At 32.9% G+C, this 21666-nt stretch overlaps 2 protein-coding genes across 5 annotated transcripts; one reads left to right on the top strand and one right to left on the bottom strand.

The window, feature by feature from the left end:
* Positions 1-532: 532 nt before the first annotated feature.
* LOC131956804 (inosine-uridine preferring nucleoside hydrolase) lies at positions 533-17589 on the bottom strand. Of its 3 annotated transcripts, none has more exons than XM_059321403.1 (11): positions 6883-7267; positions 5598-5699; positions 5126-5275; positions 4586-4681; positions 4191-4412; positions 3743-3886; positions 3332-3460; positions 2960-3113; positions 2625-2741; positions 2112-2245; positions 533-1995 (listed from the first exon to the last, which is right to left on the bottom strand). In XM_059321403.1, exons 1-11 carry the CDS (start codon positions 7150-7152, stop codon positions 1576-1578), a joined length of 1938 nt encoding a protein of 645 aa, XP_059177386.1. In that variant the 5' UTR covers positions 7153-7267; the 3' UTR covers positions 533-1575. The 3 variants fall into 3 exon arrangements, with proteins under 3 accessions (XP_059177386.1, XP_059177385.1, XP_059177387.1); XM_059321402.1 differs by having other exon boundaries at positions 534-1995; positions 4586-4684; XM_059321404.1 differs by lacking the exon at positions 6883-7267 and adding an exon at positions 17485-17589 and having other exon boundaries at positions 535-1995; positions 4586-4684.
* Positions 7297-21666, top strand: LOC131956806 (D-beta-hydroxybutyrate dehydrogenase). Of its 2 annotated transcripts, XM_059321406.1 has the most exons (10): positions 7297-7426; positions 14205-14243; positions 16320-16473; positions 17496-17620; positions 17873-17995; positions 18566-18669; positions 18797-18869; positions 19231-19292; positions 19888-19938; positions 20373-21666. In XM_059321406.1, the coding sequence occupies exons 2-10, from the start codon at positions 14225-14227 to the stop codon at positions 20463-20465; spliced, it is 804 nt and encodes a 267-aa protein (XP_059177389.1). In that variant the 5' UTR covers positions 7297-7426; positions 14205-14224; the 3' UTR covers positions 20466-21666. The 2 variants fall into 2 exon arrangements, with proteins under 2 accessions (XP_059177389.1, XP_059177388.1); XM_059321405.1 differs by lacking the exons at positions 7297-7426; positions 14205-14243 and adding an exon at positions 15825-16210.

The raw sequence follows: 21666 nt of genomic DNA, 5'->3' as shown, positions 1-21666 counted from the left end.
TCTCTAAAATCTTGTCTGAACTCTGTCAAAATAGAGTATTTTAATCAATTCCTATTACCATTTATTAAAACAGTATTCTAAATCGCGAAATAACGTCTAAAATATTCGTTTTCTAGCATTGGTTTTTTTATAATGCAAAAGTGTGACTTCGCACCATCTGAACCCCCCCCCCCCCCTCATCACACACCGTCACAAAATTACAGACCCCCTCTCCCCGCTACGAGATGAATCAATGTAAAGTCACTGCTACAACTTAATTAATGTCTTACATATCAATTTTTCCCATCAAAAATAATCATCTGTGGCAAATCAGGTGTTTATCAAATTTATCCCAATACATTCTATTGTTCAGTATGGGGATAAATATTTCTGCATGAACTAGTTTGATTGTAGTAGTGAAACAGTTTCTGATGTACTGTATTGTAACATATATCTGGTGTGTTATATATGTGCCAGGCAGTACAATCAAGTTTATCTAAGGCAGCAACCGTTAGTCCCAAAACTACTGAATTATATTTTAGAAACAAAAAAAAAAGCATCTGTGAATGTTTAAATTTTTTATTTTCAATTATAAGCAACAGCACGAACCATTTTTATGAACATTATGTACAGGTGTCCTCATTTTAAAATAGTCAATTCAATTTCAAAATTGTTTTGTTGTTGATACTGGCTTTGCAATGTTTTTTTTAAGAAACTGATACAAGTTTTCATCTTTGTTACAACAAAATAGTTTGAACAGGAAAAAACTGTGCATAAAGGATATACAATTACCTATGAAAATATCAAAGTAACTACATTATATAAAAAAATTCCCTAACTGCTGAACATGTTTTTCTTTGACACAAGCAGTAATTGCAAAGGTTATCACAGACATACAAGATCAATGCAAGCTCATTAAAACTGAGCATATTCACAAGATACAAAGTTGGCAATAATATTTTTTTTAAATAAATGCTTTTACATGAGTTAAAATAAGTCAACATTTTAAAATTTAACATGTACATGGCCATTTTCTTGCTGCAATACATGATCAAGCTGTACAACTTATTTTACTAATAAGCATGTTAAGTTGGAGACTGTACAATAATAAAACAAATTGTTTAACATAAAGAAGTAATCTTTTAAAATAACGTCTTAGTTTTTTTTTACTTTAAATGTTAATGATCTGAATTGGCTATTTAAAAATAATTTCAACCACTTTTTATCAAACGTTTATATACACTGCAAAAAAAGGTATGTATTCACGCTGAGATTTTTAAAAAAAACAAGAACAACAACTCATGGTGGAAATAAATATTCTAATAAATCAAGGGTTGTAGTCCTTAGTTGACTACTGCATTAAAAATACGACAAATTATAATTGTGGTAACAAAAAAAACTTGAAAGTTTGCAGTTAAAAAAATTCCCTTTCATGATCATTAGTGATCAAATATAAACTTACACTCAAATGCCCAAAAGACAGTCAGATATGAAGGGTACTTTTTCCCTATTAATTTTTTAATCATATTATTTTTTTTTAAATTCAAGCACAATTAACTTGGGCATTCTCTTTTCTACCATGTAAAAAGACCTAGCTTACACAATATTCATTCTTGTTTCCTTATACAGAACAGGGACATGGTCTCTAACAGGACCTGCCAGAGATACAGGTGACAGAGGCTCTGACATCTCAGGAGTGGTAAAAATAGCACCAAACAAGGCTTGGGTTTTCCCCAAATCCATATTCTTCACAACAAACAGGTTGGGTGGTTTGTGGAGATAGCCTCTCCTATCCACAATCATAAGGCCCTTGGTGTGCTCTCCTTTCAGTTCAACCGTGCAGTAGACTTTTTCTTTCTCCAGAATGATGGTGGAGTCTATCACCATGGCAACGGCAAAAACTTCAGGGGTGATCATCCCTGACTTCGCCTGCTGTGTGAGCTCTTCTGGTGTGAAACACTCAATGAGAAAACTTGCAATGTCCGTGCCAGTATTTAACCAAGATATGCAATGCCTCTGATGAATTAAAGAAAAATTGTTTTTTTAAATTGGAAATAATAGGACAAAACTAACTAAATGAATAAAATACAAAAAAATTTGAGTGAAAAGGTTTTTGCAATATTTATACTTACAAATGGAATACAGTGTCTATGGCTTATCTCGTAAGGCAGGATGTATGCATTTTTTATCTCTTGTAACACAATATGTGCAGCCTCTGGGTCAAACATGAAGTTTTGTTCAGCACAGAGTGACAGATCACCTTGACCTAAATATAGAATCACTGGTACTGACTGTGTTTGTAAACTAATTATATAATGACTAGAGTACAACAATATGATATGGAGGATAGCTCAAATATATGGTATATAAAAGCCAAGGAAAATCATTTCAAAAATAAATGATCTACATTGCAATAACCCTGTTTATTAATTAATACTAATGGTTTGTTTTGTATTTGCAACTAATATCTTTTAATTATGTGGGCTTTTTAATAATCAAAAAAGGCTATTCTTGTAAATTCAAATGTCATCACTGTTTTTGATTGACTCATGTAATAAATAATGATACATTTTATCAACACTATAGTTTTAGAAAACTATTAAAGAAACATTCTACTAAGAAGAATAATCACAAGTTCTAATCACCTTCAATATTCCCTCCAATAATGTATAGCTCCTTTAAGTGAACAGCCACCATTGGATCAAGTCTCAATGCTAAGGCTAGATTGGTTAGGGGGCCGAGACAAATAAGAGTAATCTCTCCTGCAACATGGAATTAAACAGTATTTAATTTAAAAAGTTCATTTTATAGATTTCAAGAGTATTTTTCTTATTTGCCCTGATTAAATCAATACACACTTTCAAAAACAAGTTTTCAAGTTTAAAATACAGATATAATTTTACCAGGATTAATAGCAATGAAGAAAAATATGGCATTCCAGTATATGAGATTAAAATGAAAAAGAAGTGAAATATTTTACCAGGATTTTCATTAACACAACGAATGAGTGATGAGACAGAGTGCTCAGCTTGGATGTGTCCTTCAACCTTCCTTGACCAGGCCCCTCCTGGCAAATTCTCCTCTTTACCAGTCAGACCCAGTATAGATTTCTCGGCTCCTCTGCAAACATGGACCTGCTCATGTATAGAATAACATATGTAAGGCAACAGTTGGCAATACAAATATTTAAAGTTTATAAACTTTTATTTTTAAATTACTATTAACTATAATATCTATACACAATTTAGAGTATTATTATTTACTAAAAATTGTTTGATTATATTTTTCTTTTCAAACAATACCAAATTTACCACTAAACAAATTAAACTATGACAAATGAAGGGAAACTTGCATCTTCTCTGCCACAAGCGCGTAACACTCTAAGTGCATTTTCACAAGCATTGAGAACAGACACTCTTCCAGCAACACAGTTGATGGCCATTAATTCTATGTCTGGTCTTAGGGCTGCTAGTACAATGGCCTATTATGGTAGGACAACAAAAATATACAATTTTAAGAAGACTAATTATTTTAATACATGTCAAAGAAACTAATAATACAAATATACATAAAAATCTTTTTGTAATTTAACAATTTTAACACAGCTCAAGTTTTTTTCATGAAGAAAACAAAAAATTATCTTACATTTTATAATCATTATACCCATAAATTATTTGTTATTATTTAATTAGGCAAAGATAGAAATCAACTATCAAGCATAAACTTTTGAAAATAAATATCTCTGACAAATTCAGCTGTTTACCTGTGCAGCAGTAGGGCTGGAATCTACATCAATGATTACTCGTCTGCGTGCAACACCTATCCGCCTGGCCTTCATTGGGTAAGTTGAACTGAAACCAACATTAAATTTCCTTTTCTTCAAAGCGGGGGAAGCTTTCTGAAGTGGCTGAAGATGAAATAAACACCCTTCACTTTTATATTTAAAAAGCGATAGAGGCACATTGGTTGTTTTTCCTGTGAGCCCTTAATTCCACCAAAATTCAAAATAAGAAGAATGTTGTCATTTCAGACACTCTAGAATGTGACACTCTAATAGTGAGTTTGCATGATATTTATCTAATATAGTTGAGTCATATATCAATTATTTTATAAACCAAATGTACAACCACAAAAACTTATAACAATAATTTAGTCTAATTTAGTTCTGTTATATTTAAGGTGAGTTTAAGCAATAAATAACAATGACATACCACTGAAGGCCTAAAATCTTGATGATTTTTAATGTGTTTTTGCAGAGCTTTCTTTTTTTTGAAGACCTCTTTACACAGATGGCAGGAGAACAAAACATCAGGGTTGGTGCGAGACTCCTCAGGCTGAATGTGAACCACAGTTTCTATTTCACCCCCAGATATTTTGCCAGCCAGAAGATCATTCAAGGCATTAGCCACTTCCTGTTGATTTGATGAAACCTCCTGGAAAGTTATGAATAAAACATAAGATGTCACCTCCATCCAAACCATGAACAAGAAATAAATAAAAATTTAAACTTGACATAAAAATAAGTTTCTAAACAGAAGATTTTGAAGATTGAATATTTAAAGTTAGGAGATAAAACAGTTAAAATGATTTTTTTAAAGTTATTTACTGTGGCACACAGGTGTATATTAGCTTCGGTTTCATCAAACTCTTCAGCCTCTAATTCATCAGGGTCCCTTTTCACCACAGAAAATGGATTGTGTGTCTGCTGTCAAAGATTTAAAAATGAAAAATTAAAGTTATGTTAAACATTTTAGAAAATCATTTAATGCAGCACCAGTTAAGTGGGTATTTTTAATACATGGTAATGCATTGAAAATATGGGACGGCGTGTTCTGATGGTAGAGCATACGACTGCTAACCCAAAAGTCAAGTTTGAATCCTGGGTTTGTATCAGTAGAATGTCTGAGTCCACCCAGCTCTGATGAGTAACAAACTCACATTAGGGAAAGTAAAGGCAGCTAAGCATAGTGCTGACCACACTATCCTTCCATAGGCTGAGCCACAAAAACAGATGAATGTACTGAAAATGATAAAGAATCTACTAGATCGACACGGCTTGCTTATTTGAAATTTAAAAATGCATGTATATAAGCCACAGGTTTGACAATAACAACTAAATTATAGTAGCTTTAAATCTCTCGCTTACACCGGCTAATTTATCTGGACTGATCAAGTTATCCTGCATGGATGAACCTCGCTTCCTTGATGCATATGAATGAGTATTGGAACATTGTGGGCACATTTCAATAAATTTAATGACCAAAATACGAGGCACCAAAGCATACATTGCTTTGATCTGAAAATATAATTAAACAATTTTTATTTTTTTTAAAAAAAGAATTCTACCAGGATGAAAAGTTGAACCAGAATATTACAAAAAACAATGACATAATCACTGCTAGTTTGTTTCAAGGTTATATTATAAAATATAAGTTAAATAGGCCTATAAAATAAATAATATAAATGCATGTATCAAATGTATCTTTAAAAAAAAATTATAAATTGTACTGAATAAAAAGTTTTTAAAAAATATAATATAGATGTTAAAACTATGTACCATAGATTTATCTTTAACAATAATGATTAATACTGAAAAATATAACTATCTAAAAACTTACTGCACGAAAGGTCTGAGATTGCCCAACATGTCCATTTTCTGAGTGTGCAGCATAAATAATATCAAAGAATTCATCAATGCTTGCAACTCTTTTAAATAATGTCTGTAAAATAACAGAAAAAAATTGGAAAAGGTGGTTATTTTGTTATATGGATGGATACTGTAAAAGTACTATTCTTTTAAAATCTCTGAGGGTGACCTAGTAGGGTATGTGTCTAAAACAATTTTTTTATCCATTTTTAAAAAAGTTCATTCAAATTTGCCAAATTATTCATTATTCCAATTCATAGGGGTTAGTGTGAGAATAACAGCGTCCTTAACACATTTGCAAAACATGTTAAGTTGTGTGATGAATTTCACACATAATTAATCATAGTTAATGCCACAACAGGCTACTTCCACTGAATTAACTACATGTTTTGTTAGATCATACATTATGTATTTTTTTACACAGTTAAATAGCCGAGTAAATTTAATTACTGTTAATGGAGGCAATCATCATTAGTCTAAATACTAATGTCTTTCTGGTGAATAGCTTTAGCTGATGGTCAAAGCAACTATCTATCTTATTTACTTTTGAATTTAATGAGCCAAACCAGTTAAGATAAATAAAATTAATCATTTTTTAAACTCAAAAAAAAATAATTAAAGTACTATTCATTAATGAGCCTAAAGCAGCTTACAACCTCTACTTTTAGTTTGAAACTCAATTTTTGTCAACATCACAAAGGCAATTAAAGTTAAACTTGAAGTAGGCCTATTGAGTATATATAGTTATAGTATAGAGTATAGAATAGATCTAATAGACTAAGTCTAACTAAGTAGGCCTATAGATATACTAGATCTATATACAGACTAAATAGTAGAAGTAGGATGAAATTGTTATATTAAAATATTAGGCCCCTTAGTATAGTTAGGTCTATTACCAAAGTTTGGTAAAAATCTGTAACTAGACTATGATAATGATAGGTCTACTGGCACTGCCAGTGTAGAAAATCTATTTCATGTGGTGTGTTCATGCCGCTTTTATAATGTAAAGTGTAATTACTAATTAGTATTACTGTGGTGTAAGAGTAGTAAAGTGTAGTTTAAGTGTAGTGAGTCTTGGTTGTGTAATTGTCTACTCACTGGAATATAACTACCAACAAACACTAAGACTAAATGATAAATGTATTTTAAAAACCAAGCGCAATTGTGTGTGTGTGTGTGTGTGTGGAGGGGGGGGGGGTGTCAAAACAATATGTAGATTTATTTTAGATCTAGATCTAATTAAGAGTTGGGCCTACATCATTCGGATCGTTTCCTTTTGGTGGGAGTGCCAAAATATCTTCTCCATCTGCAGATTGGACGATTCGGAAACCTTTAGCTCGTACCCAGAAACGGAATCTTGCGCTCGGCTCTTCCCTGGAATTTCTTAAACATTTTAAAACCCTTTCTCTTTTCTTTGCATTTAAAGTGTAGCTGTTGTGAGACCCTGCACAATATTCACGCACAAAACTCGTAAACTGTATTTTGAAATTATGATCATTGTTTTCAGTTATATCGTCCTTATCCATGAAATAGAAATTTATTTAGAGAAATCAAATATGGCGTCGTTACCCACAGTGTGCAGTTTTGAACTAGCAAACGGCGCACTGCACCGCGCATTACAAGCGGAAGTTGTTGGATTTTGCTGGTTGCATCATCAGTGTGCTACTTTCGTTTCATTATCCATTCAACCCATTTCAAAGACACCCGCAGGATTTTGACCTCATTTGACCTACACTGTGGTTGAACTAGGACCGTGCTTTATCTTATCTGAAGTTTTTCACATGTCTGGGAGTTCTGAACGTAAGATAAAACTTTGAACTATTTTAAGATAGTGAATCTAAAACTATGAATTTTAAATGCGCCATAAAAAACTACTCGCAAAATCGTCACTTAAAAAACATCGACACGTTTGAACTAGATCTACTGATCTAGACTTTTACTTTAATAATTTAATAATAAATAAAAAGATGATTTATTACGACTTGTCACTTATGAGATAAGGTCCATCATAGACTCTAGGAGTGATAATAATAATAATAAAGTTACAAAGTACTCTCTAACGTCTAATGAAATATCACTTTAATATGCGGGCGCTAGATTCTAGATTAGTTAGATCTAGACTAGAATCTAGTCCCCTAGTGCTGTGTAGTGTGTAGAGCAGTAGCGTACGCGGGGGGGGGGGGGGGGGGGGGGGAGCAGGGGGAGCGGCCGCTCCCCCTCTGGCCATTTTCAGCAAAGTGGTGCCTTTTTGGAAGTTAAAAAAATATATTTGGTCGGCACATCTAGATCTATGTAAATCACACGATTTCTTTTCATGCAGCAATTAAGCATTAGTGTACTAGTCTAGTAGTGTCTACGTTTACAATAGGTATTAATAGCTGCATCAGTTTGCCATTCTAAAAATAACCATTACGATGCATTGCAATGTTTAAAAAACCTCTACGGTAGTACCACTTGGCAAGAGGGGTGTTAAGTTTAAGGCAACTGTATAATGTATTTGCTTACGAATAATTGAATTAGAAAATGTTATACATAAAACTTCACACATAATTACTTTATATATACAGTTTGAATCGTGTTAATTTAAAAAAAAAATTACAATACAGACACAAATACAACTGACGTGGCACCTCTATTTAAATTTACTTATGGTGGGGAAATTTTCACAAGGTCAAAAACGTCATCACGATGAAGTAGTAGTATTCTTACAGTTTGGGCAATAGTGATTACGATAACAAATTATATGAAACAGTTACAACCCACGTCCCCCATGGACCCCTCTGTAAAAAAAAATATTGTCATAATACCACTGCTACTTATTTAAATCTATTTCTGTAACATATATTTGTGTAATATATATTTGTGTAATATATATGTATGTTTAGAACAGTCATATAAAAACTGACGATATATTCACTCTGAGTTGGTTATCCCCCCCCCCCCCCCCCCCCCCCCTACACACCTCACCACCACAATTGTGTAGAGCGACATTATTGTCACACCTAGGTATACACTGGGTTGGATAATTGACCTAAAGTGAACCGACAGTGGTGAATGAAGTTGAACCCCCCCCCCCCCCCCAACCCACCCCGAATTGATCTGTTAAGTACATGTAGAAAAACGCGTAATGATGTACCAAAGTACCATGCCGCCAGAAAATTAGCTTTTTACCGTAAAACTCTGTGAATATTGTTTTTGCAATTAACAGTAAAAAGGTGTGTGATCAATACAGTGATCTAACCCATAGCTATCACTATGTTAAAAATGATCTTTAAAGAACACAAAGAAGCAGAAGTTATTTAAAAATATATGATCTGAACTAAAACACCGATATTTAGTTAAATGTAGGCTGTTATTCCAAATGTTTTACTATTTTATCGAAAAGCGTGGTTTTATACCAACTCTGATTTTAAAAACTTTCATTATGCTGTAATACTTTAGCATTTATGATGACGATATATTAAATTCTGATTATAGACAAAACATTTTGTAAACACGAATAGTGTTAATAGTGTTAAACAATGTCATTATATTCTAAAGTAATTATTTATCTGTTTTGACATTTATAATTAAATGCGTAGATATATACATATTTATATTAAGAGAGTGATTATTTCCCCTATTTCATTTGTCTTAAATAATTTCCCAGGAATTACTATGTAAGAAATTTTGTTACAAGAATTACAAAACAGATTGTGTTACGTTCATTGTTTTTGGTTGTAGTGTGTGTATATATATATTTTTTTGTTTAGATTGATACAATTTTTGTTTTGTCGGCCTACATTGGGTGCTTTTTCTTATTTCTTCAGAGTGCTAATTTCAATTTATTTTACATCATAGCGAAGTAATGACATACATCTAGTAATTTTATATATATATATATATATATATATATATATATATATATATATATATATATATATATATATATATATATATATATATATATATATATATATATATATATATAAATATATAAAATACACGTATATATAACGTGTAAAAAAAATTCGGCGCCTTTTTTGCTCTATTCGCTCCCCCTACAATGGAAACCTGGATACGCCTCTGGTGTAGAGTTTCAATTTCATTGACATTGACTGAGTTTATGGCTTTTAATTAATATATTATTATATTAGCAATTTATTAGGCCTAGGCTATACTATAATTAATAATTAAAATTATACTTAATAATTTTTTTTTATATCTATTATTAATTCATTAGGCCCTATCATCTAGAATAATCTAGATCTAGTAAAAACTGGTTTAATAATAAATATTATTAAATATAGTAAATAGCTAGGCCTATTTTTAATGTTAGGCCTAATTATTAATTTATTATTTTATTTAGGCCTCGGCTATATTTATATTTAATAGTAGGCCTATATTTAATATAATAATAATAAATAATATTGATGTTTTTTATGTTACCCTATAAAGTATAATTTATGCCTCTCAACACTATACTCTATAGACTATACTATACAACTAAAGCTTTACTAAACTTTGCTATAATGAGTTTGACAAGATTATATTATATATTATAGGCATAACTTTCTAATTAAATAATATAAATATAATAAATAACCTTTAAGGCTTAAGGGGGATCTAAGTTCTAATTAAGTGATTTAATTAAATTAATATAAATAAGTCAGTCTTCACTCTAAAACTTAAACCCTTTATGTAACCAAGCAATCTCAAAAGGACAACATTGTCAAATGGTATACAGTTGAATGCAAATAAGAAAGTCTCATTTTCATATCCCGGGCTCTGATAGGTACCTAACTGTGAGGGAAAGTAAAGGCAACTGGGCCAAGTGTTGAACACACTATTACTCCATTTCAGAATCACAGAAACAGATGGACTCTATTTCACCTGCCCCATGGACCATAAGGTTCAAAAGGGTAAATTCTCAATGGGTCTCAAATTTCTGAACCTTTCAACTTCAGTTCAATACCATAGGTTTAGATTATGTTATTTGATTTTGGTCTGTGAATGAGATAAAGCCCTATATCATATATGCCATAGTTGCTGCGCAAAGTGCTCAACCCATAGTTTAGAGTCTATAAAGATAAATAGTACACGGAAAACGAAAGGTCATCATCATGTCATGTTTGCCTGTCGTCCCTACTGGGACATAGGCCGCTGACAAGAGCTTTCCAGACGTCTCTGTCCAGGGCTAGTCTCTCCAACTGTCCCCAGGTGTATCCAATCTTCTTGGTGTCTTCTTCCAGGTCACGTCTCCAGGTCTTTCTTGGTCTGCCTCTCTTCCTCCTGCCTTGTGGATTCCAGGTGAGGGCCTGTCTTGTTATGCTGGATACAGGCTTCCTGAGTGTGTGGCCAATCCATTTCCATTTTCTCTGGAGGATCTCTACTTCCACTGGCAGTTGATTTGTCCGTTGCCATAGAACATCATTTCTGATGGTTTTAGGCCAGCGAATTCGCAGGATCTTTCTGAGACATGCGTTTATAAATGATTGTATTTTCTTCTTATTTATAGCAGTTATTCTCCATGTCTCAGCTCCATAGAGTAAAACAGGTTTTACTAGTGTGTTGAAGATCCGGATTTTTATTCTAAGGGTTAAATCTCCCGAACCCCAAACATTTTTTAGTTGGTTGAAGACTGCTCTTGCCTTACCCGTCCTTATTTTTATGTCTGCTTCTGTCCCACCCTGCTTATCAACAATACTTCCAAGGTAGGTGAATCTATCCACTTCTTCTAGGGCTTCTTCTGCCAGTGTTATAGGGTTGTTGTTTGATGCATTGACTTTGAGAACTTTACTTTTCCCTCTGTGGATGTTCAGACCCAGGCTTGTAGAAAAATTTGCAACCCTGTTGGTTTTATCCTGCATTTGCTGTTGTGTGTGAGAAAGGAGGGCCAGGTCGTCAGCAAAGTCCAGGTCATCCAGCTGGCTCCACAATGTCCACTGTATACCGTTTCGCGTTTTCTCTGTTGACATCTTCATAACCCAGTCTATGGCCAGTAGGAACAGGAATGGTGAAAGTAGGCAACCCTGCCTTACTCCGGTCCGTACTGGGAAGGCCTCTGTAGTCTGTTGGCCATGCACTACTCTACATTTGAGACCTTCATATGAAGACATAATAATGTTGACTATTTTCTGTGGCACCCCGTAGTGTCTCAACAATTTCCACATTGACTGCCTATCCAGGCTATCAAAGGCCTTCTCATAGTCTATGAAATTAATATAGAGAGATGAGTTCCACTCTTGGGTCTGTTCAATGATGATGCGCAGGGTAGCAATTTGGTCTATGCATGACCTTTCCTTCCTAAAGCCCGCCTGTTGATCTCGAAGCTGGGGATCTATGGCTTCCTTCATTCTGTTTAATAATATTCTGTTGAAGACTTTGCCTGGGATGGACAAAAGTGTTATCCCTCTATAGTTAGAGCATGCACTAAGATCGCCTTTCTTTGGAAGCTTTATGAGTAGTCCCTCCTTCCACTCCTCTGGTATTTGTTCATCTTCCCAGATTTTCTTGAAGAGTGTGTATAGTAGTGTGGTGCTAGTTTCTATATCTGCTGTCAGTGCTTCTGCCGGTATACCATCTATTCCTGGAGCCTTCCAATTTTTCAGCTGCTTTATAGCTCTATGTATCTCTTCTTTTGAAGGTGGGTTGCAGTCTATAGGGAGGTCACTTTCAGCTGGTGGTATGTCTTGCGTGCACTCTGGTGTTGGTCTATTCAGTAGTTCTTCAAAATGTTCTACCCATCTCTTCATCTGTCCTTCCGCATCAGGTATTGTCTTTCCATCTTTGGTTTTCACTGGCCTCTCTGGCTTACTGTACTTACCAGATATCTTCTTAATTGTATTGTACACGTCCCTAATATTACCATGGTACAGTGCTTCTTCCGCTTCTCTTGCCAGCAGTTCCAAATAGCTCCGTTTGTCTTTCCTTATGTGTTTCTTTACATTTTTGTTCGTTTCGGTGTATTCTTCCAGTGCTTTTAATTTCGTAGCCCGTGTGCGGCTGTTGTTTAATGTTGCCTTCTTTCTTTTTCTCTCTTCAATAATTTTCATGGTATCTGCTGATATCCATTCCTTCGCTTGTCTTTTGATAGGGCCTAGCACTTCTTCGCATGTTGATGTTAATATACTTTTAGTTTTTTCCCATGTTTCCTCTATCGTCTCTTCTTCTATTAGTTCTTGTAGTACCTGGAACCTATTGGACATATGAAGTTTAAATTCGTTGAGTTTAGATGGGTCCTTTAGCAGGCCTGTGTTGTACCTGTATTTCCTTTTGTTTTCCAACATGTTTTTCTTCAGCTTGAGTTTTACTTTAGCTACCAGTAGGTGATGGTCTGAAGCAACATCAGCTCCTCTCTTGACGCGTACATCCTGAAGTGATCTCCTGAACTTTTTTATGATACATATATGGTCTATCTGGTTTTCTGTAGATAGGTCGGGTGATACCCAAGTAGCTTTATGTATCCTTTTATGATGAAAGAGACTACCGCCAATGACTAAATTATTTGTGGCACACAAGTCAGCAAATCTTTCTCCGTTTTCGTTCATCTCACCTAAACCCTGCTGTCCCATACATTCTTCATATCCTCTGTTGTCGCTTCCAATCTTAGCATTGAAGTCGCCCATGAGTATAAGGATGTTTCTTCTTGGGCGGTTCTGGATAATGGTCATTAGCCTGTTGTAGAATTCGTCTTTGTCCTCTTCTTTGCTGTCATTTGTTGGGGCGTAGGCCTGTATTATGTCCATGTTTATTCGTCTTATTTTAGTTTTAAAGGTAGCTGTTATGATCCGCGGGCAGTGTGCCTCCCATCCGATGAGAGCCCTTTGTGCTTGATTTGATAGCATGAGTGCAACTCCTTGAGTATGTGGTGCATTTTCATCCTCATGACCTGAGTACAGCAGTAGCTCTCCTGATATCAGCCTTTTTTGTCCTGAGCCAGTCCACCTTGATTCGCTGACACCCAGGATAGCTATTTTATAGCGTCTCATTTCTGCTGCTACTTGGGTTGCTTTTCCAGCTTCGAACATCGTGCGGACATTCCAAGCTCCAATATTGATGGTGGTCCTAGTGGAAATAATGGTGGTCGACCTGGTGGTTTCCAATACATATTGGCTTTCACCACCCGGCTTCATAAATTCTCCATCGGGAGATCCATTTTTCCCCTGGTCCGAGCTGTCTTTGTTTCTCTCTGTCTGCGTTTCTGTAGCGGGTAATTTGTTTTACGAGATAAGGTTGCTGACCTTATGCTCAACCCCCAACCTGGAGGACCAGGGTGCTAGCTTTGGTCTGACCCCTACCCGCGCAGACCTTCCCAGCTTGGTTGAACCTGCCAGGAGTTAACACTCCCGCTGGTATAGCTCTGGGGGTCGTCAGGGTACGCAAGCTGCCAAGCCACGACAAGGCCCTAGCACCAGATGACAGAAAACGAAAGGTGACTGGACATTACTGCCACATGGCAAAAACTGTTGAAATGGCTTCACCAATGAATATTTGGCATTGAAAAATCAAGCTAATTTTAAATAATGACATGTATTGCTATTTTAAAATGTAAGTGTACTTATTAACTTTTATTTGTCATGTTTGAAATTTGTTATAGGTACAATCTAGTTTGTAGAAATGAACGTTGCCATCAGAAGTAAGTGTATTAAAAAAATATTTGTAGTACCTGTAGCCCACCATGTAACCTGGCTTGTGTAACAAGTGCATTTAATGTTGTTTAAAGATGTATCAAAACAACACTGACATCTGGCTTTGATAACAGTGAACTAAGTAGTGTGCATTTTAACTGAATTAATACAATTATCATGACTAGCATATTATTAATAAAGCTGGCTTATTAAAAGATAATATCTCACAATTTAGCTGTTTCAATAAAGTATATCAATTTTAAAAGAAATTAAATCTTTAAAAATAATTTGTATACTTAATCACTTACTGGTACTAGTATTAAGGAAGGTTTTTTTTTATATTTTCCAAAATCTCCATGTTAATCCTCTTCTCATACCTGAAATCTATCCTTCCCCTATAATTTGCTTGTTTTATTAATTTTTCTAACTTTAGTATGCTAGATTATTTATTTTTGGGATGGCTTTAGTATAAAGAATAAAAATGTATGTGAGAAAAATTTACTTTAAAAAAATACTATGGTATTTATTGTAGTACAACTAATTGTAGCACTCTTTCACTTTCGTTGAATTTGAATGACCTTAGCTTCATTAATGAAACTTTGTTGTCAATGGATGTTGGATGTACTATAAATATTGCTCTTGAATCAATAACATACAGCCTGAAAATGCTGAAATGTTTTTGGGTTTTTAGTTTTTTAGTTTTTATCATTAATTTATGGTTTAGTGTGTAGGTCAGAGTATTTGTGTTAACTGCTAGTGCTGTATCATTTATATTGACATGCTTTGATTTAGATGCTGATGTAGATGGTGTCATGTGATTTGTTTTTCTTATTAATTAATAAGAGCAGTAGGCCTAATATATTCTCAATCTGCAAAAGATTTTTATTAGTTGTATTATAACTAAAACAAATTTGCTCATGCTAAAAGCTTGTTTTAGGTTAATGTATTAAGATTTAAGATATATAAACCTGATTTATTTTTTAGATTTAAGCAACGCCTCCCCAGTCCTATCCTTTAAAATAACATTATAATAATTTAATGCATGATGGAACAGAATGCCACCACCTGCACTAACATTATATGCCCATTATCAATGCAACTAGAAATGGGTCACCTTGACCTAATTTTTTCATACCTACAAGGGTAAGGTATGGGAACCAAAGTTTCCTTGTTGTTATTGAACCCTGGTCCTGATATTAAGCCAAGATCGCTGCTTTCTTAAATATTTTAGATGCCTGTTTTCAAATTATACTCGAGCAAGATGATTACAACATTAACATTATTAAAATTACTAACCTCACGCATATATTATACTAAGTAACAAAATTCAGCTATGCAGCAGCACTCATTACATTGCTAGAAGTAAAATAGCATTGTATTGTGAAAATGAATGATGATGTGGGTTTTACATTCACCTTTTATATTGCTCTGTGGTATTTGAAAAATTTACTATGATGCATATAAATGCTAATAAATACCTTAATAAAAATATTTAATGACTTTAAATGTACACAAATCAGCCCAAAAGAAGGTAAGTAAAAGTATTTGCCATTACTAACTATAATCTGGCTGTTGTTTTTATGCATTTTTCTGATTATGCAGTTTATTTTTTGTTTTTATTTAAATTTTTAAAAATTCTTGAATGTAATCTTTATTTTTTATTTTTTTGTTGCACAAAGTAGCATTTTGAGAACACTTCACAGCTCATGTTTGAACAAAATTATTTGTACTGGATTTCAAGTTGTGATAAGTTAAAAAAAATCAAGATACATGAACTAATCTTATTATAGTAGTGGTGATATGCCTTAGGAAGACTTTGAACCCTGGTCAGACTTTGAATAAAAAGTTATTAGACTTTGATCTACCCTGAACTGTTTAAGAAAGACTTTGTACCATATAAGAGTTAATAATATAGCCTACACCTCTCTTTTTAAATTTCTTGCAACTAAGATGGTTTTTCAAAGACGCGTTTTTAGTATGTGAACTTTAATTTTAAGTGATAAGTGCTTATACCTATATATTTTAAACATTAAATCTTTTATAAGGTAAAAATAGATTATAAAATTTTGCTCTTATTTTGCTAGGTTTCCTTGCGGGCAAAACTGCCCTGATCACAGGATCTACAAGTGGAATAGGAGAGGGTGTAGCACGTAGCCTTGCTGCCAAAGGAGCAAACATTATTTTCAATGGGTTTGGTGATGAAGCTGAGATCAACAAATTGGTTTCCTCTGTGCAAAAGTAAGTGATTTTATTTTTATGTGTTGAGGCTGCTATTGCCATTTTTCTATTACTGATTTAGTTGTTTTAAGTTCCTAAAAAAGAATAATATAATTTTTAAACAGTTCAGATTTTCTAAATTAAAAACTAGTTGGTTATACTTCGCATAACCTAACGACAGGGATGACTACCCCCATAGTATATTTTTTTAACAAATAGCATTAAAATGGACTTTTTTCATATATATATATTCTTTCTTAAAGAATAATACTTTTAACAAATAGCATTAAAATGCACTTTTTTCATATATATTCTTTCTTAAAGAATAATACTTTTCACATAATTTTTTAAACATAATAGAACCATGATTGTGTAAATTGTACCTTTTTTTTTACCATTATTAGTGTGGTAATTTTTAAAATCCACTTATAGTCATCACATTTAAAAAAATTATTCCCTCAATTATCAAAACTTTCAATGAATGATAATCTTCAATAGCCCAGCACATTTATGGGTTTAGGGGTAGTTCATATATTATAGAACTAAGAATTCCCGGCCGCTTTGATGTAGTGAGGCAAGTTTTGGGTGTGTTGTTTTATTTAGTGAGTAAGGTGGTGGTTGGTGTGTTGTATGACTAAATTCAGACTGCCAAACAACTAAGCTAAATTAACAACTAACTGAATGTAAATCACTAGATCAGAAAACAAAACTTAAAAAAGAAAAGAAAATCTGAATTTGATTATGATTGTCAAGTTTAAGAACCAAGGACAAGTGTAATATCTTAATTTAGTCGTCAAAATAAGAAAATTATGGATAAAATATAACTATAAGGCAACCCTTTAACTGTTCAACTTTTTATGTGTACCACCATTTATCTAAAGTATCTAGAAATATTTGTCTTAATATTTATTTAAATCCCTATTGAAAAAAAGCACTTAATATATATTTTCTAAAAAAACATTGGTTTAAATTATAAACTGACTACTAGCTATTATTAAATATTGTAAAATATGTTAATAAAAATCTTTTTACCTGTAATCCAGGGAGTACAAAGTTGACACCACCTTCATTGGAGGAGATTTATCCAAACAGGAGGATGTAAAAGCTTTACACCAGCAAGCAATCTCCAAATTTCCTGGTGGAATTGATATACTTGTCAATAATGCTGGTAACAAAAGATAGTCTATTTATTTAATTACTGTACTCCAAGTCAATCTTTAGCTTTGTATTTACATGCATTTAGGGTTCCCTCTTTACACAGCTACATTTTATATCCACTGTTATAGCTATATTAAATTATAATCAAATGTATAAAAGTTGTATGTAAATTTGCTGTCACTTTATTTTAAAATTACTACCACAAAGCCATGTTATATCAAATGTAAAAATATGTGTGTCAAGTCCTGATTTTCTCACCTAGGTTTTCAGCACGTGTCTCCAATTGAAAGCTTCCCCCTGGATGTCTACAGCAAGATGATTGGGGTCATGTTGATAGCGCCATTCCATCTCACACAACTCTGTCTGGGCAACATGAAACAAAAAGGTTTTTTATTGTTTGTTTTTATACTTTAATACTTGGTTAGGAGGGACAGTTTGAACTGTTTAATACAAGGAAAATACTAGTGTAAAAAAAAATATTTTATTGTATAATCTGAATTCAATGCTAAAATCTATATTTCCATGTCTTGCAGTGGGTGGGTGGTTCATTATTTATCAGGATATCTAGAACGAGGATATAATTAGTGGATAAATCAGATGCATTCCTTTTTTTATCTAAATATCTTGTTGATCTTAAAACGTAATTTTATTACTATTTAAAAAAAGAAAGTTGCAGGTGGTTTTATTTCACTGAAGTTAACAAAGTAAACAGATTTAGTCATGCCTGTAAAACGAATGCATTATGTATCACCTATCTTAAAGATAGTCAAATTTTATTTAAACTGTTAGTTGATTAATTACAAAAATACCCATGACTAATCAGTTATCTACAGGTCTTTTTATAAAAGCCCTGTGTATACATATTTATATGATGTGCATGTAATCGGTATTAGACGCTTCAAATTAATTGTGACATTGTGTTGCTTGGTGTCATGATAATTGTCTACTTCTCTAGGCTGGGGCAGAATTGTAAACATTGCATCAGCTCATGGCCATGTTGCCTCCCCTAACAAGACTGCTTATGTTTCTATTAAACATGGAATTATTGGTCTCACTAAGGTAATCCTTATGTAATGTTAATTTAGACATAAGCTTGGATTTCTGATGGTTACCATTGGTAGATATTTTGACTTGTTTATTGTTTAAGTGTTTTTAAGTTGTTAATGTATCAAGCTGTCACTTTCAGGCAGTGGCAATAGAATCAGCAGGAAGTGGGGTCACCTGTACAGCTGTGTGCCCTGGCTATGTGGAGACTCCATGTAAGCTGTTCCATGTTACACACTCTTGGGGACCAATAACTAAAATCGGGGGGGGGGGGGGGGGCAATTAAAAAGTATAATTTTGAAAAATCTCATAGGCAACAAACAAATGTCTTCAACTGTGTGAACAATCTTTTTAAAAAAAAAACGATTGGCTCATACAAACTCAAGATATTATAGCTGGTATCTGGAGTTGGCTTTAAAAGCTAACTGACCCTGATTTAATGCTATTCCAATTTACACATTTATTGCTAAATAAATTGCTCTGTAGTTGTTGTTTTTAATACAATGTAATACAGGTTACTGTAGTCTCGCTACTATAGTTTAAAAAGCAGTTGTTAATTTCACCAATTTATTACAGTGTTCGTCAAGCAAGCTGAAGCAATTGCTCAAAAGCAAGGAGTTTCATATGAGGAAGGAAAGGTACGAGTTAATTGCATTAACATTTCCACTTTTTAATACATTTCTACGTGACATTTAATTTAACTAGGGTTTTCTGTTTTGTTTTATATTTTCAAAAATTATTACTACTGAAAAACTTTTAATTTGATGTATTGTTGCCTTTAGGTTAATATTATAGAAAAATTAACATTTGTTTGAGCTCCTTACACAAACAAGGGAAATAATTCATGTGTAAAGCTCATGCAAATCGTCATCAGGTTATATTATGCTAATGGTGAATACAATCCAAGGTTGACATTAATTAAACCTAGATGTTCAGTCTGTTTTAGTATGTTAGTATTGATGAAAAGTCTTTAAACATTATTAAAGAATTCCAATTATGTTTACAAATTGTGTGTCACTAGCAGAGCTAAATTTAGTTTCTAAAACAATTTGATTTGCATACAATACAAAACTTTATCATATATTTAAATAACTTATAGTAAAAATGCAAATATCGGCCTACCGTTTGTATTATATTGCATGTTTTATTTTCTTCATCTATATTTTTAATTGGATTTTTTAACAACCCCTCGAAATGAAACATTACATTGTTGTTTCCCTTTTTCATTTTTAGAAACATATATTACGTGTCCATCCTTCTGGTACAGCAGTGCAAGTTGATGAGGTGAGTTTAAAGAAATAGTCCTGCCCAATTAACTATGGCGGTTTGTTTATTTTTTTATGGGTAAACTCGCTTGAATAAAAAATTATAGTATAAGCTACTCTAATGGAAGAATTAGTATTTGTTTATCTTACAATTTAATTTTTTTTTTTTGATGTATAAAGCAAAATAACTGTAGAAATCAAATGAATAAAACATTTTTGCTTAATATGGGTTTCCTCCCTTTTTAGGATTGTTTTTATTTTAAATATAAAATTAATTTTGTACTTTGGATTGTTTTAACGTTAACACAATGACAATTATTAAGAAATATTGTTTTTAATTAATTTGGTTGTGAATGATAAGACTGCAAAGTTGTCTTTTAAGTATGACAGTTGTTTTGAAGTAACTTATGTGGAAAGCAAAAATTTTTCTCTGAACAAGTTTTTATTTTACAGATTTCAGATTGTGTGGCCTTTTTGTGCTCCCCTGCTGCCAACCAGATGACCGGAACCTCCCTTATAGTGGACGGAGGATGGCTGGCCAATTAACCTCCCACCTGTAAATACCACATAGACAGCCGCAGATATACAAGTGGTGACTTAGCTGAGTGTCCATGGCTTTAATGTAATGAGAAACAGTAATAATAGTTAAGTGTTGATCAGCTTGTAATTATCCCAGATGTTAGACCACCAACATAAACAAAGTCTGTCTCATTCTCAAAAAAGGCAATTCTATATCATGTCATATAATTTAATTACTTATATCCATTGCCTATGAAAATCCAGATTATTACAACCAGTTGTGTTGATTTACTGACCATATTTTTTAAAAAAAAAACTAATAATGACACATAGCTGATCAGCTACATGTAGTTTATGACCCCTAGTTAGAAGGGGACCAAGATTAGCAATACTGCCTAGCATTCCCATAACATTAGGCTTCCAGCTCTAGCAGAGCCTGCTGCTGTTGTGATGGTGGTTTTTTTTGTGAATAGAACTTGTTGACTGGCTTTTAATTTTTTTAAACTGTCATTTTTGCATATATTTTTATTCACTTTTGTTATGGAACAAATATTTAAAACCTGACTCAATGTTGATCCAATTGTTAATTTTGAACAAGTTAAATTTTTAAGGTTAATTCATTATACAAAACTTTTGTTTTTTAAATTTTTGTTTTTATGTCCTTCAGTGAAGCAATATTTTGAACAACTTAATGATATTTGTTATTGTTTGCATGAAAAAGTGTTCTGTTTACTAACACTGGATAATGATATCGCATTGTTTACCTGAACAAATTAAAAACCTGAATTGTAATACCATCTTGTACATGAAACAATTATCTTCTTATAAAAAATTTGTTAACAATGTTGTGAATCAAAACTTGCTAGACCATTCTAGACAGTTGCAAATTTTACTCATATTTATAAACTGTAATTTGCTTGTACTAATTCAGTTTTTATTATACTTTTGTTTTATGTTGGTGCCATCAAGTAATCCTTATATAATCTTGTTTTATGACATACAGACTAGTTTATAAATGTATACAAACGTTATTTTATTTTTGTGACACAGGTGTCTTAAAGTCTTCTTAAGCTTGAAATTTCTTTGTTTCCTTTATTTCTAACTTTACTTTGACAATTAATTACATATATATTCCCGGTTTGATGAGTTTTAGTTTTACAATGTTTTATTGAATTCTTTTGTGTTATTGGATGCTCAAAATATAAATAAAATATAGTAATGCCTTGTT

Source organism: Physella acuta, unplaced genomic scaffold (assembly GCF_028476545.2).
Source record: "Physella acuta isolate Inbredline_101_S28 unplaced genomic scaffold, ASM2847654v3 ptg001177l, whole genome shotgun sequence".
Lineage (NCBI taxonomy): Eukaryota > Metazoa > Mollusca > Gastropoda > Physidae > Physella > Physella acuta.
This window is presented reverse-complemented; position numbering and strand designations above follow the sequence as displayed.